Raw genomic sequence first — 15,579 nt, 5'->3', positions numbered from 1 at the left:
AGAACAGCGATGACACACCTCGAACTGGACAAAGATTTTTTCTTTATTGAGTCTGATGTGAAGGATATTCTGTTTCTCTGAGGCCAGGACCAAATTTGCGTGAAAAAAAGACGGAGGTACAGGGGGCGGAGATTGGGATGCCTTGTGAAAAATCGTTGGCGAGTGGGTAACCCGCCTCTACCATCCATTCTATTGGCCAACGTGCAATCACTGGAGAATAAACTGGATGAGCTCCGTTCAAGACTATCCTACCAACGGGACATTAAAATCTGTAATATCTTATGTTTCACGGAGTCGTGGCTGAACAACGACACAAATAATATACAGTTGGCTGGGTTTTCCCTGTTAAGGGAAAGCTGTTAAGGAAAAACAAATGTGCCGTATAATTAACTGCATTGTACAGTCACTAGGGCATTTGATTAATTAGCTGGCCAGGCTATTGTTTGCAGGAAAACACTTATTCCATGCTCCCTGTAAGAAATCAGTGTTGCAACACTCAAACTGACCAAAAGAGATAATCAGAGTAGGTGTGGGTGTGAACCAATCCTAAAGAAACATTGTTTTTAGCTTTCACACAACACAAATCAGTGTAATTTCTTTTGACAGTTTGCTGAACATATTTTCATTAGAGGCTTTCTCTCAAACACGCATCGACAAAAACAAACGCACACGACACACATACAATAATTTAATCTGTAATGGTCCCTGGAGTCGAAGGAGCAGAATTAATTTGACACACAAACACACACAACACACATACAATAATTTAATCTGTAATGGCCTCTGGAGTGGAAGGAGCAGAATTAATGTCTGACCAAAGTCGACCGTGTCTCAAGTGCTATTATTGATTTAGCTGCTTTGTTGTCACGCCCAGACAGAGACCCCAATTTACCCAGGCTTCAAGAGTGCACATTACGAACGGGACAGTAGAGGAGCCTCCCAGATTTGACATTGCTATCACACAGAAACCAATGGTCACTGTCACTCTGTCTGTCTACTATCCACTTCAGACCTTCACATCGATGGTCGAATTTAAGTCATGCTCAATAGCGAGCTAGCCACCTTAACATTACTTTGGATGACATGCGTTGTAAAAACGTGACAGTCATCGACAATGAGGAAAAGTGGTTGGTGTTCTGTTTTTAACATTGTCTCGCCTGGTTTCAAAGTGCTTTGTGTCTTTGGTTCATAAAAAATGTCTTCCCTGTTGAAGCCAGGCAGTGTCATATTAGTGTGTATAGGTGGCATGGAAGTCAGACGCAGGAGAGTAAGACGGAGTTTAAATGTAGACTTTTACTAAATGTCCACTCAATATGCTCCAAGCACGAAAATATACATATATCAAATAAACATGGGTACGAGGACCCGTCGCACACCTATACAACAAGAAAACAATACTTGACATAAAACAATCTCTGACAAACACTTGAGGGGAAACAGAGGGTTAAATACACAATAGGTAATGAATGGGATTGAAAACAGGTGTGTGGGAAGACAAGACAAAACCAATGGAAAATGAAAAATGGATCGATGATGGCTAGAAGGCCGGTGACGTCGACCGCCGAACACCGCCCGAACAAGGAGAGGCAACGACTTCGGCAGAAGTCGTGACAGGCAGTGCATGGCAATTAGGAGCATTGGGGTTTTGAGTTTAATTGTGTTTTTTATAATGAGTGACAAAACAATTAAATTGGATTATCATTACATTATCATTATTCAATTTGATGTTGTACGACTTCCCACAGTATTATATTCCCATTGTAATCACAGTGTGTAAAAAGTTCACTTTATGGCCAAGTTCTCTAGTAAAATGATTGACTAATGTGAGTTTGCTCAGTTTACTGTCTGAAGCTCATTAGAGAGTAACTTTAAGTAGGCCTATGCGAGATTGCATCTTAAGTCCTGTGGCCAACATTGACGATCGAGCTTTCAACAAAGCTTCAGAGAAAAATGGAAATGTCCTACAACACAGGATCAAAGTTAACTATCCCTATATTTCAACAGAACACTTTATATCATACGTGGAAAACTTCCCAAACCCAGCCGTGGACATCAGCCAATATTTCCCCCAAGGAGCAGTGAAGAAGGATATTATTGAAAGTACATCCATGTGTTCTCGCTCGCTCTCTCTCCTCATGAGGTGAGGTCATCGTTTCTTGTGGGGGGCGCATATTGTAAAAGTCCCCCACCCACCCCCACGGAGCACTGAACTAGGTTCTGTGTTTCAGCAGTTCCATTCTGTTCTCAGTGACCCACAGGGTTGCGGACCGTTGTGCTCCTATTGGAACCAGGGCCGTTCAGGCGTTATGGGTTCACAGGGAGAAGTCACAACGGACATGATTGAATGTAACCGGGATCGCCAGCCCTTTCTGCAGCTCTTTGCGTCTCTCAAAGAGCAGGACTGGTTCAATGCTGGGAGAATTAAAGAGACATCATTTAGATGGGAAAATGTGTCCCTTTTTTGCTGCGACAGACATACTCTTTGGTGGTTGTATGATTCGTACTCTGTCTACTTGAACAACAGGTACAGCACAGACTGACATTGAAGGTTCATGTTAGAGTGGGAATGTTAGAGTAGTGTCTCGTATGAATAGGAGGAAGGAATAAACATAAGTCTACAGGAAAGGAGTCTAGTCTTCTGCAAGGAAGTCTGTCTTTATTGACCTTATTGCCTCATCCCATAGTGAAATTAAGTATTCTCAACCTTTTTCCCCTCGAGTGGCGAGACTGCGGTCTAGTCTCACACATCACACGATGGGTTAAGAATTAGTCATTGGGTGTGTCTGAAATGGCATCCTATTCACTATATAGAGCACTACTTTTGACCAGGGCCCATAGAGGAAAGGGTGCCATTTGGGATGCAGCCAGTGTCTCCTTTTGAGATTGTGGAGAACAATGTAACCATACTGCAGGAGGGTTTATAGACACACACGTTTACACGTATACACGCAAACACACATAATCTTGTTTTGGTATGATTTTATCTCTGATGAAACTACGTTGCCATTCAGACAGTCTCATTGTATTTAGTAGCCATACGCTAAAACTAATCTTGAATAGAGGGGGAGCATTTTGAAACACAGTGTAAATGTGGAAATAATTGCACAGCCTCCTGGTCGCCATTATAATGTCACGTTCCTGACCTTATTTGCCTTTGTTTTACTTTGTTTAGTTGGTCAGGACGTGAGCTGGGTGGGTAGTCTATGTTATGTGTTTCTATGTTGGGTTAAATGTGTTGCCTGATATGGTTCTCAATTAGAGGCAGGTGTTTGACGTTTCCTCTGATTGAGAACCATATTAAGGTAGGCTGTTCTCACTGTTTGTTTGTGGGTGATTGTTCCTGTGTCTGTATCTGTTTGCACCACACGGAACTGTTTCGTTTGTTCGTTCGTTTTAGGTAGTCTGTTCCTGTTTCATGCGTTCTTCGTGTTTATGTAAGTTCTTGTTCAGGTCAGTCTACGTCGTTTGTTATTTTGTAATCAATTCAAGTGTTCTTCGTGTTTCGTCTTTCATTTAATAAATTCATTATGTCTACATTCAACGCTGCATTTTGGTCCGACCCTTACTCCTCCTCCTCATCCGAGGAGGAGGCATTAGACAGCCGTTACATATAAGCCATACACTGAACTTTTATGGTGAATTTGAAGTTAATGGTTTGGTTGGTCTGTGTCTGTTTAATGGGTGAATGGAGTGTAAAAAGGCGGCTTGAGAGGTTGCCCGACCAACATAGATTCAGTAACAATACCAACATGTAATTGCTTTTACTTTGTCTAGGCTTTATCTATTCCAGGTCCAGTTGCAGCTGTATCTTTCAGTGTACAATCTCCCCATTCCCCAAACTCTGAAAAAACTTTGAAAACACATTAGCTTAACACTGATGTCTGCCAACGTCCAAAGCAGCTGGCTGCGCCTTTCAGAGCAGCCAATGTCAGTTCTTTAGTGCGGGGGGGGGTGTGGTAACAGGCCCCGAATCAGGGCCAACCATCCCCCAGGACTGCCAAACGTACAGAGCCTCTCTTTCTCTCTCTGCCGATAGTGGACGAGGCGAGCCAAGTGGCTATGTCACCCCCGCTCCTCCCTCCTCTTCTTCCTCCACCTGCCCATCTCTTGATGCTGTCACTCTGTCACTGGCATGCTCACAGGTCATTACTCTCCGGTGTTTGAGACTGGACTGTAAAGTGGCGAAGGATTAGAAACAGCTGGGGCCGGGGTAGAAAATGTCTTGCGCTTGCCGTGTTTTCTCCCCTCACCATGCTCCGGAGACGGCTGCTCCTTAGACCCTGGATGTGATTCATATCCTCAAATATTCCTGAGATGTTTTCACACACAATATTTTAGGGTCACATGTGGTTCAGACACACACACACACACACACACACACACACACACACACACACACACACACGACACACACACACACACACACACACACACACACACACACACACCAATCTCTCAGAAAGCCCAGCAACACCCATGAGCATCTGTGTAATACCTCAAGAGTCACGATAAAGCCAACATCAAAACACGTCCCCAAATCAATCAGGTAACGTCGGCCATTTTAAGCGCAACCACAATGATTTGCAGCGACAAACGACTCTCGTATACGATTTAATTCCCTCTCCGCTGCACCATGGCACATTAGCCAGACTTGGGCCCCGGGGACTATCTTAACTCCCTCTTGAGTATTTCTTCACTCCTTTTTTCCTCTGTATAAATGAAAAACAAATGGCCTATCAGGGGAAGAGAGGCAGGGGAGCGTTGGTCACACCTCGTAGCCATGTCGACTTAATGGGTTGAATAACCTATTTACTTTAGAGCAGCCAGCCAACAACTGACTGTCTTGTCAATGCTCGGCTGGGGAAGACGTGAGCTGTCAGGCGGACTAGAGTTCACACTCTCAGCGATGCCATTGTCCCAAAAAATGAAGAAGAAAAACAGCATAATATTCAAATTAGACATCTCCCCTCAGCAGTCTTTCCATGTGGTTACGTTTACAAAGCATGTGTTGCTATCTGACCTGAATAGAAGACCTCAAACTGAAAGAGTAGCCATACATTTTCCTTCCTTCTTTCCTTTTTAACTTTTTTCTGGCTCTAATGTGAAAATGTGCCAATGGGAGTCTTAATGAAGAGGCCTGTCTTTCAGTGCCTTCTGATTTTAGCACAATGCGCTAAGCTAATGGCAGTTATTGAAGTCAGCTGCGCTACTCTCCGACAAAGTTACCTGGCAAATTCACCCGCCTCTAAGTCACACAGGGGGGCGGGTACACCACGATTGCAGTACCAGCAGAGAGCCACACTTTAGACCAGACCACTGCAGCTAGAGCCATTCTCCTCCACCTGCTGCCTCTGCACCACCACTTTGATTACGCTCCAAGCCAAAACGGTCAGCTCTGCTGTGGCCAAGGGGTTAGCAATGAAGACAAGGGGTTTGCCCCTTGGTCTGGTCCCTGTGTAGCCAGGGAGCTTCTGAGGTCTCCTCACCGCTGAGACAGGGCACCTCTCCCAGCGTGGATCTGTCACTCATTCTCCACCAATGGAGAGTAATCATTCTCATCATAGGTGAATGGTCTTGCACAGCAGATAGTGGTGCACTGGGGTATGAAGGGTATATGTTAGGCCAGTATACAGAATAGAAAAATGTTTGAGTGAAAACCCCAGATGTAGTTTTAGGTAATTACTGTTGTAAAATAACTCAGTTCCAGCTGTAGATGAAATGGTGATTCTAAATAGGCCTGTTATCTGTTTATACATAATAATTTATCCTCATGAAGATATTATCTCAAAGGTGCATCATGGTTTACATCTGTCAAGATGGATGAGCCACTAAAACATTTAGCTGAAGTCATCAATTGCCAACGCGGCTCAAAACGAGTCAATACCAAGTCAACCGCCCAGCACTGATCGTTTCCCACACAGGCTATTGTGTCTCTTAAGGGGGCCAATATCAAGTTTGCCATCTTTGTTTTGTCTTTAGTGCCGGGGTCGGGCGCACGGGCTGCTTCATCGTGATCGACGCCATGATGGAGCGCATCAAGCACGAGAAGACGGTGGACATCTACGGCCACGTGACGCTGATGCGCGCCCAGCGGAACTACATGGTGCAGACGGAGGACCAGTACGTGTTCATTCACGACGCGCTCCAGGAGGCCGTCACCTGCGGCACCACCGAAGTGCCCGCCCGAAACCTCTACGCCTACATCCAGAAGCTGACTGGGATCGAGGGTGGAGAGAACGTCTCAGGCATGGAGCTGGAGTTCAAGGTAAGCCGCTCTGTGCCTTATTATTGGCCTTGAATTTAATTTCAAATTCTTTGTCGATAATTGGAAAAGTCCACACAGAAATTTCCGTTATTTTAAGGGGAAAAATTCAGTTCAGTGCAAGCTAGTTGTAAAAGTAGCATGCACAGGAGGCTTACATGAGTAAGCATGCAGTTTATTGCAAAAATATATTGCAAAGGGAATAGCTAAACTGATAAAGCAGCATTGCACGCTACAGACAAACAGCCAACATAAAGACATTGGACTGGATGCTAACCAAAGAGCAATGTGCTCCAGCTCATATCCTGCTTTTGTTCCAAAGGCCCATGCCGACAAAAGAGCTACATAAAGAAAAGTAGAAGAAAAAACTTACTAGCAAGCACCAGTCCCTTTTTATGTCCAATTCTGTCTGATCCCATGTGAGGTTTTACAGAAAACTTAAATATATTCTATTTACCGAAAGTCAGAGGGTGGTTAGATATTTTTTCATGTAAAAACCCCAGGCCTCTTGCCCCCGCTATCCTCCCCAACTCCCCTAGCTACAAGTCACATCCTGGCCCTGGCGTCATTGATTGGCCAATCTCTGTACCACCACTCAGACACTTTTCCAATTCCCATTAGCCCAGCGAGACAGCGTGGGGCCTGTGGTTTCCCCCATTCCAGTTAGTTGCCTTCCTTTTGTAACCCGACTTGGGTTAAATCCCCCCTTTGGTTACCCCTTTCCCCTTTCCGTTCCACCCTTATGGTTATAAGAGGGGTAGTTTTACAGCAAAATGTCAAACACTGGTTTTCCCCCATGACTAGGACAGTTGCCAGAGGGGGGTTAGAACATACACCCTGCATTTACAATGAGCGGGCTCCACTACCAACCCACCCACCCGTCATAGTCAGCCAGTCTGCAGTGTGTTATATGTGCTGTATGTAAAGCTTGTTTGCCTTGCTTGTCACGCACCTACCCCTAAGAGATGTGAAACAGGTTAGATTACTCATGGCCCTGTCCACGTCGGGCTTGCCGCAGCATCCATTTTCATGTTCATCACAAAATAAAAAATGTTGCCCCTCACTGCAAATCTGAGCGGCAACAATAATCCACTTGGTTCCCCTTACACACTTAACGTTAACATTAAATATGTAAGTACTGTAGATGCAGAAACAGGGTAGCCTTTTTCCGTTCAGAATTGTTGGCAGCCGAGAACCCATGATCTTCCTAAGGCCTCCCCTCACTTTGGTAGCATGTGATTATTAATAACGTTCACGTCTTTATATTAGACAACCCCCCTGTTTTTTATGTCAACCACAAGCCAGGCACTGGGGAAATAAATGGAAGAGAGCTGCATTCGCCAGCATTCACCTAACCACCGTGCTTCTTATCCACCTCTCTGTAGCGTTTAGCCAACACTAAAGCCCATACGTCGCGATTCATCAGTGCCAATCTCCCCTGTAACAAGTTCAAGAACCGCCTTGTGAACATAATGCCATACGAGTCCACACGAGTGTGTCTTCAGCCAATCCGAGGGGTGGAAGGCTCCGACTACATCAATGCCAGTTTCATTGATGGATACAGGTGAGCTTTCAACTCTGTTGACCAAGATAGTTGAATAAGGGACTCAAATGGTAGTCCACTTTTACCAAGTATTCTGTGTTACTTAAGAGAGCATATTGTTTTATGTCCACAGGCAACAGAAAGCCTATATTGCCACGCAAGGGCCTCTAGCGGAGACCACGGAGGACTTCTGGAGGATGCTCTGGGAGCACAACTCCACAATCGTGGTCATGCTAACGAAGCTCAGAGAAATGGGCAGGGTATGTTATGCAAAATGATGTTGTCTCTGTGCACTCTGTTTCCTGTGCAAATCAAATGTTGCTGCTTCTTTAACAATACATATAACAATTTTGCTACTTCAACTTCTCCTTTCTATGTAGTTCTTGAACTATGCAAAATAAATTGAATTCAGACCAACAATGACACGTGCAACCACAATCTGTAACATATCCAGGCACTCTGCTGGAGTTTCAGTGTACCGTAGAAGGTAGTATATCGCTCATGGAGTTTGTTTCTGTTGTTTTTCCACCGCTGCAGGAAAAATGCCACCAGTATTGGCCAGCAGAGAGGTCGGCCAGATACCAGTACTTTGTGGTGGACCCCATGGCTGAGTACAACATGCCCCAGTATATCCTGAGAGAGTTCAAAGTGACTGACGCCAGGGTAAGTGCTGTACTGTAAAACAGCCCTCAGTTACTGTCTAAACAGTCATTGAGATTTGACAGTGCTAGAAAGCGTTCCCGACTTTGTACTTTTTGTCCAAATATATCAGATTCGTTGTTTACAGTGTGGAGTTTGGTCAAGTGGAAAATCTGTCTACTTTGAAGTCTTTGTCTTTGAACAACTGTGTCTCTGTTTGATGATAAAAACAGAGACAAAACTAGCGGCACTCGCTACAATTTTTTGGAGCCCTTTGATTTGAACAGTTCAGATTGAGACATTGTTGACAGCATCAGTTGGCTGACTCCTACTGTTTTGTTTTTACTGTGCAGTAGTCTTAAAGCCAGCATCTGGGCCCAAGATCAAATATGTTGTTTATACCAAACTTGATGATTTAAAAGGAATATATGCACAAATATATGAGGGAATTATGACATGTGTCAATGGTGTAAAAACAAATACGGCTTCTGGCAGCCTTGAGCCGCTGGGAGTTTTTAATTCCATCAAAGGCTTACACTGATAAATGGTGCAGGCTTCTCCTTTGTAGTGTGTGTTATACTGGGACCTGAATAGGATTACTTCCCCTTATCAAGGGGATACAATATCACTTAAGTAATGCACACCCTCAAAGACGTCATTTCAAGAGCCTGCCGAACACAGGCACATCAAAGGACTTAGTGTCTTTAGTATTCATATATTAATACATTCAGGTGAAAATGACAGATATCTTTAGTAACAAACGCCTGTCTGGTGCTTAAAACTGTGTGCCTCTGTGCACCCTGATTTGCTAACAACTGGTATCTTCAATAGAAAAGCACACACAAGCCTTTGTCATTACTGAGGCATATTGAGATAGTCAGTTTTCCTTTTTTTCCTTCACTATCTTCCGACTTGGCCTGTTTGTCAAGTGCATTAGACGGGTTGCCTTGACTTCATCACTTGCACTTTGTCATTTTTCCATATCTTTGGCGTGACGTTCCATTCAAGTGAGCACACTGTATTCTCTCTCCCTATTTTTCCAGGATGGACAGTCACGGACGGTCAGGCAGTTTCAGTTTACAGACTGGCCCGAGCAAGGAGTGCCAAAATCGGGAGAGGGCTTCATTGATTTTATCGGCCAAGTGCATAAAACAAAAGAACAGTTTGGTCAAGATGGGCCTATCTCAGTCCATTGTAGGTAAGGATAATATTTTATGTTCAATTGAGTTTTATATCATACACAGACAGTATGGTAAGCAAGTACAATAAAAGACCACAAGATTTAATGGTATTTAAAAGATTTAGCTCGACTTGCAACGGAAATAGTGATGCTTTACTTTGATCCTACTAGGATAAAAGATAAGATCAAAGATCTATCCAGATATTAAATTAGCTCCCAGACACCCCACAGCAGTCCTCTGACATACCATGGCAGGTGGGGGAAATAAATATATAAATAAATAAATATAAACAGTCTAGAGAAAAAAGACAAATAACAACAGTCTAGTTTTGACTGTGTTGTTTTGTCTGGTCATGTCTGTTTTTTTCCGGTCACATGTGGTTTTGTCTGGTCATGTTGTCAACAGCTTGGAGGTTCTCAGACTGTTTATTTAGTGATTGATCATCTTTCTCGCAGTGCGGGCGTGGGTAGGACCGGAGTCTTCATCACCCTCAGCATCGTATTAGAGCGGATGAGGTACGAGGGCGTGGTGGATATTTTCCAGACGGTGAAAATGCTCCGGACACAGAGACCGGCCATGGTGCAGACAGAGGTGAGATGCCCTGTATACTGTACTCTCCACACCTCTAACCTTATGGAGGTCGATCAAGCATGATACATAACCGACCTACCTAGCTGCCACACTATACACAGTGCCTTCGGAAAGTATTCAGACTCCTTGACTTTTTCCACATTTTGTTGCGTTACAGCCTTATTCTAAAATATATTAAATCGTTTTTCCCCCCATCAATCTACACACAATACCCCATAATGACAAAGCAAAAATACGTTTTTAGACATTTTTGCAAATGTATTACAAATAAAAAACTGATATCACATTTACATACGTATTCAGACCCTTTACCCAGTACTTTGCTGAAGCACCTTTGGCAGCAATTACAGCATCGAGTCTTCTTGGGTATGACACCTACAAGCTTGGCACACCTGTATTTGAGGAGTTTTTCTCATTCTTCTCTGCAGATCCTCCCAAGCTTTGTCAGGTTGAATGGGGAGCGTTGCTGCACAGCTATTTTCAGGTCTCTCCAGAGATGTTCGATACGGTTCAAGTCCGTGCTCTGGCGTGGCCACTTAAGGAAATTCAGAGACTTGTCCTGAAGCCACTCCTGCGTCGTCTTGGCTGTTTGCCTACAGTCGTTGTCCTGTTGGAAGGTGAACCCTCGTCCTGTTGGAAGGTGAACCCTCGCCCTAGTCTGAGGTCCTGAGCGCTCTGGAGCAGGATTTAATCACGGATCTCTCTGTACATTGCTCTTTTCATCTTTCCCTCGATCCTGACTAGTCTCCCAGTCCTTGCCGCTGAAAAACATCCCTACAGCATGATGCTGCAATCACTATGCTTCACCGTAGGGTTTTCATCTAGATGTGACGCTTGGCATTCAGGCCAAAAAGTTCAATCTTGGTTTCATCAGACCAGAGAATCTTGTTTCTCATGGTCTGAGAGTCTTTAGCTGCCTTTTGACAAAGCAGGCTGTCCTATGCCTTTTACTGAGGAGTGGCCGTCTGGCCACTCTACCAGAAAGGCCTGATTGGTGGAGTGCTGCAAAGATGGTTGTCCATCTGGAAGTTTCTCCCATCTCCACAGAGGAACCCTAGAGTTCTGTCAAGGTGACCATTGGGTTCTTGGTCACCTCCCTGACCAAAGCCCCTTCTCCGCCGATTGCTCAGTTTGGCCGGGCGGCCAACTCCAGAAAGAGCCTTGGTTTTTCCAAACTTCTATTTAAGAATGATGGATGCCACTGTGTTCTTGTGGACCTTCAATACTGCAGAAATGTTTTGGCACCCTTCCCCAGATCTGTGCCTCGACACAATCCTGTCTCGGAGCTCTACAATCCAATCATTTGAATTTACCACAAGTGGACTCCAATCAATTTGTAGAAACATCTCAAGGATGATCAATGGAAACAGGATGCTCCTGAGCTCAATTTCGAGTCTCATAGCAAAGGGTCTGAATACTTATATAAATATGTTATTTTCTGTTTTAAATGTTTTATACATTTGCTAAAATGTCTAAAACTGTTTTCAATTTATCATTATGGGGTATTATGTGTAGATTGCTGAGTTTTTATTTAATTTAATCAATTTTAGAATAAGGCTGTAACTGTCACGATCGTCTATGGGTGAGAGAGAGGACCAAGGCGCAGCGTGTGAAAAATACATCTTCTTTTATTTAGAAGAGAGAAAAAACACGAAACGAACACTATACACAAACTAACAAAATAACAAACTGACGACCGTGAAGCTATAATGACAAATAGTGCTGACACAAACACTACACATAGACAGGAAACAACCACCCACAATCCCCAACACAAAACAAGCCACCTATATATGATTCTCAATCAGGGACAACGATTGACAGCTATCTCTGATTGAGAACCATATTAGGCTGAACACAGAAACAGACGAACTAGACACACAACATAGAATACCCACCCCAACTCACGCCCTGACCAACTAAACACATACAAAACAACAGAAAACAGGTCAGGAACGTGACAGTAACATAACAAAATGTGGAGAAAGTCAAGGGGTCTGAATGCTTTCCGAAGGCACTGTATTGTTAACTATTAGGCAGGTAGCAAAACACAGCATTATATGGGATGATTTCTGTATTTTGAAAGTTACATATGTTGAAAACTTGATTCCCGACAAGCAAAAAAAATGGGACGATGTCAACAATGGACTAATGAAACAAATACCAAAATATAGTTTTTGGGTGGGATTTTCCTTTAAAAGCAGGAATCTTCTACTCTGTGGTGAGTCAAGTAAGTTTTTTCTAAGCTTATTTTTTTAAATTTCAGAGCAGCAGCAAATCAAAATGTGACAGTTGCAGACAGAGAAAAAGAAAATGATAGAGGCCAGTGAAACTAAAGAGAGACAAAAAAGAAAAGAGCACTAGGCAGACAGAAAAATAAATAGTACCTGGTTGGAAAATAGTGACGAACAGTTTGAACTAATGTCACATTTTCTTTCTCTCCTTTCTCCTCAGGATCAATACCAGTTCTGTTACAGAGCTGGCTTGGAATACCTTGGGAGCTTTGACCACTATGCTACGTAAGAGTCCCTGTCCCGGAGGAAAAGCAGAAGGCCCTTGGACAACCCCAGCGAGCCTCTCTTCTGAGCCATAATTTCCTGTTTGAGAAAGTACTTCTTAACTCCTAGCTAAAAACTCAATTAAGTGTTGGATGTGAGACACAAAAATGTCAAAAAATTTATAAAGATGATTCCTGGAGGACCAAATGTTTCCCAAAACCCATGGAACTCACCCTGATGTGGGAAAGAGAGAGGGAATCCTGACTGTTGAAGCATCTTATGGAATATTTTTTATTCTTCTGTTGCTTCAAGGATTCATCTTGGGTTCAAATAACTGAAAGAAACATAAACAAAAAAATAACAGAACGTACTATTACATCGACAAGTAATGCATCATATTACGAACCATAGGAGAGGCAAATGGAGGCACAGAGAATGGCTTAAAACTCGATGCACATTGTAAAGAGACATTTCTGTTCCACAATCAAACTACACAGAGACAACTACCCATCAAAAAAGAAGACACCAGTGCTTGGTCCAATATGAAAAACAGGACACAGCTAAAGTAATAATTAATAATATACCCCGTTTCCGGTCACAACGTTCATCATTTAAACAATTGGGGGGAAGGGGGAATGTTTAAAGATATATGAAACAAATAAAACCTATTGATTTCGTTTTTTACTATACAGCTGATTGATATGTGCTTAATTTTGAACCATGTGAAATTTGATTTCCTTTTTTTAACAAAACGTATCACTCGACAAAGTGAATCAAACAAAGTCCTTGCGTAATCGTTCATTTTTTCCTTTCGAGTTGTATTTTTTAAAGCTGTAGAACTGTTCTATTGTATGCACCGTCATGCAGAGAAAGTCTTCGCTCTTTTCGGTATTCTTGCTATTTTTTTTTTTATTATTGTTTTTCGCACTTTGTGCAGTCCTGTATTCACACTACCAAATGTTGACTTTGTTACAGGGTTTTTAGTTTAGTTTTTTAGTTTTGTCTTATTTGTCCATGATCACATACACAATAACCTACTTACACCCATGTAATAATCTGGGGCTTTGTGGAATCAACAGGGATGAGCAAAGTATGAAGTTGCTGCTACCGATTATCTTAGTTCTTCCATGTTAGAATGATGGTAAAAGATGAGCACCTGATGGATAAAATACATGAAATGATATATACATATTTATGTTATATAAGATGACAGATATATACATTATATATGAATAATACATTTGCATAACCTATAACATATGTATATTGAAATAAAGTACATAATTTATGGCTATATATGAAACGAAAGGATTGTATATGAAAGCTTCTACGATGAGATTTCTATACTTTGGGGGAAATTAAGATATTTTTCACTGGAATGCACATCAGTAGGACAAAAACGCATTCTGATTCAGTGCATATTTTCTTGTGCAATAAATAGGTGTATTATAGATAGGGTTCATCTGGATACTTTGTTAGACATCATGACATTGTTGTTCCCGTGGTGAGGCTTGTTGGGAACGTCACGTATCCCCAGTGTATATAGATACGCTCATACAGTCTGTAGTTCCATAGCAGAGCAGGGGGTCCCTTAGACTAAGTCATTGCTCCATACAATAGGGCAAGGTACATAGATGTAACTTTCATCTTGAGGGGTTCAAACGCTCAACGGCGTAACATGTTTTCATTTAGCATTTAGAGTGCCTTATATTTATACCTGTTTTTTATAACCTTCATTTAACACATTATCGTATTCTTTGAGAAGTCCGTGCATATAGAACATATAACTAACTGTATATTACATTTTTACCTTAAGTATTCATTTGTCACATAATATGAAATTATATATGCAAATACGTACATGGCAAGGCCCTATTTTCATTTTCTGTTGCCTTATTGTGGCTTAGTAAAAAGAATAAAACATCGAAGACTCCCATTGCGTTCACTGATACCTTCGCAGAAAGTCGATGTGCATTTGCAACAAACTAGGACTATTCACTTTATTAGGACTATTAATGAGTCAATGCCACATGCCTGTTGTCAACAAAGACCATGGGAAAGATCATGAGAATATTTGCGGAGTCAATGAGCTTTCCTGACTGTTCAAATAGTGCCGCATGTTTGACACTCCTTGTATAGACGAAGTGTATAGACACTCAGCCAAAGGATCCCTTCACTATGCCTTAGGCTTGAAAGTATTCAACTGATACATTTACTTGCAGTTATTAACAGTTGCGGAAAGATACTAACTGTTGGAACAGGTTAGTGTTACAACTCTGACAATCCTTAAATGTGTGTTACGTCTGCTATCGTGGAGGACTTCTACGGTTTTCGGGGTGGAGGACACAACATATTTTGGACCCCTCTTTCATTTGACCCTCTTTGATGGCTTTGTGGATGTGCATTCCAGGTGCTTTCTTTCCCTTTTTATTTCACGTAGCTAAATTGTTTAATTTTTTGGATCAGTTGCTTTATTTATATACAGTATATCTATATATATATACACGACCGTTCAAAAGTTTAGGGTCACTTTGAAATGTCCTTGTTTTTGAAAGAAAAGCACATTTTTTGTCCATTAAAATAACATCAAATTGACTGGCTCTAACCAACGTCAACAGTGAAGAGGCATCCGGGATGCCTTCTAGGCAGAGTTGCAAAGAAAAAAGCATATTTCAGACTGGCCAATAAAAAGAAAAGATTAAACTGGGCAAAAGAACACAGACACTGGACAGAGGAGACTGGTGTTTTGCGGGTAATATTTAATGAAGCTGCCAGTTGAGGACTTGTGAGGTGTCTGTTTCTCAAACTAGACATTCTAACGTACTTGTCCTCTTGCTCTGTTGTGCACCGGGGGCCTCCCTCTCC

General features: G+C 42.4%; 1 protein-coding gene across 1 annotated transcript in view; it reads left to right on the top strand.

The window, feature by feature from the left end:
• Window positions 1-14,648, top strand: part of LOC120030233 (receptor-type tyrosine-protein phosphatase delta-like) — a 176,217-nt gene extending 161,569 nt beyond the window's left edge. Inside the window, exons 26-32 of the mRNA XM_038975579.1 lie at window positions 5,980-6,265; window positions 7,648-7,826; window positions 7,939-8,065; window positions 8,343-8,468; window positions 9,488-9,642; window positions 10,081-10,216; window positions 12,671-14,648. Of these exons, the coding sequence (XP_038831507.1) occupies window positions 5,980-6,265; window positions 7,648-7,826; window positions 7,939-8,065; window positions 8,343-8,468; window positions 9,488-9,642; window positions 10,081-10,216; window positions 12,671-12,739 (1,078 nt within the window). The 3' untranslated portion in view covers window positions 12,740-14,648. The remainder of the gene's footprint in view (window positions 1-5,979; window positions 6,266-7,647; window positions 7,827-7,938; window positions 8,066-8,342; window positions 8,469-9,487; window positions 9,643-10,080; window positions 10,217-12,670) is intronic.
• Window positions 14,649-15,579: the final 931 nt, after the last annotated feature.

This window comes from Salvelinus namaycush, chromosome 36, assembly GCF_016432855.1.
Source record: "Salvelinus namaycush isolate Seneca chromosome 36, SaNama_1.0, whole genome shotgun sequence".
In the NCBI taxonomy this organism is placed as follows: Eukaryota; Metazoa; Chordata; class Actinopteri; order Salmoniformes; family Salmonidae; genus Salvelinus; species Salvelinus namaycush.
The sequence above is the reverse complement of the archived record's forward strand: the minus strand, read 5'-3'. Positions and strand labels throughout refer to the sequence as shown.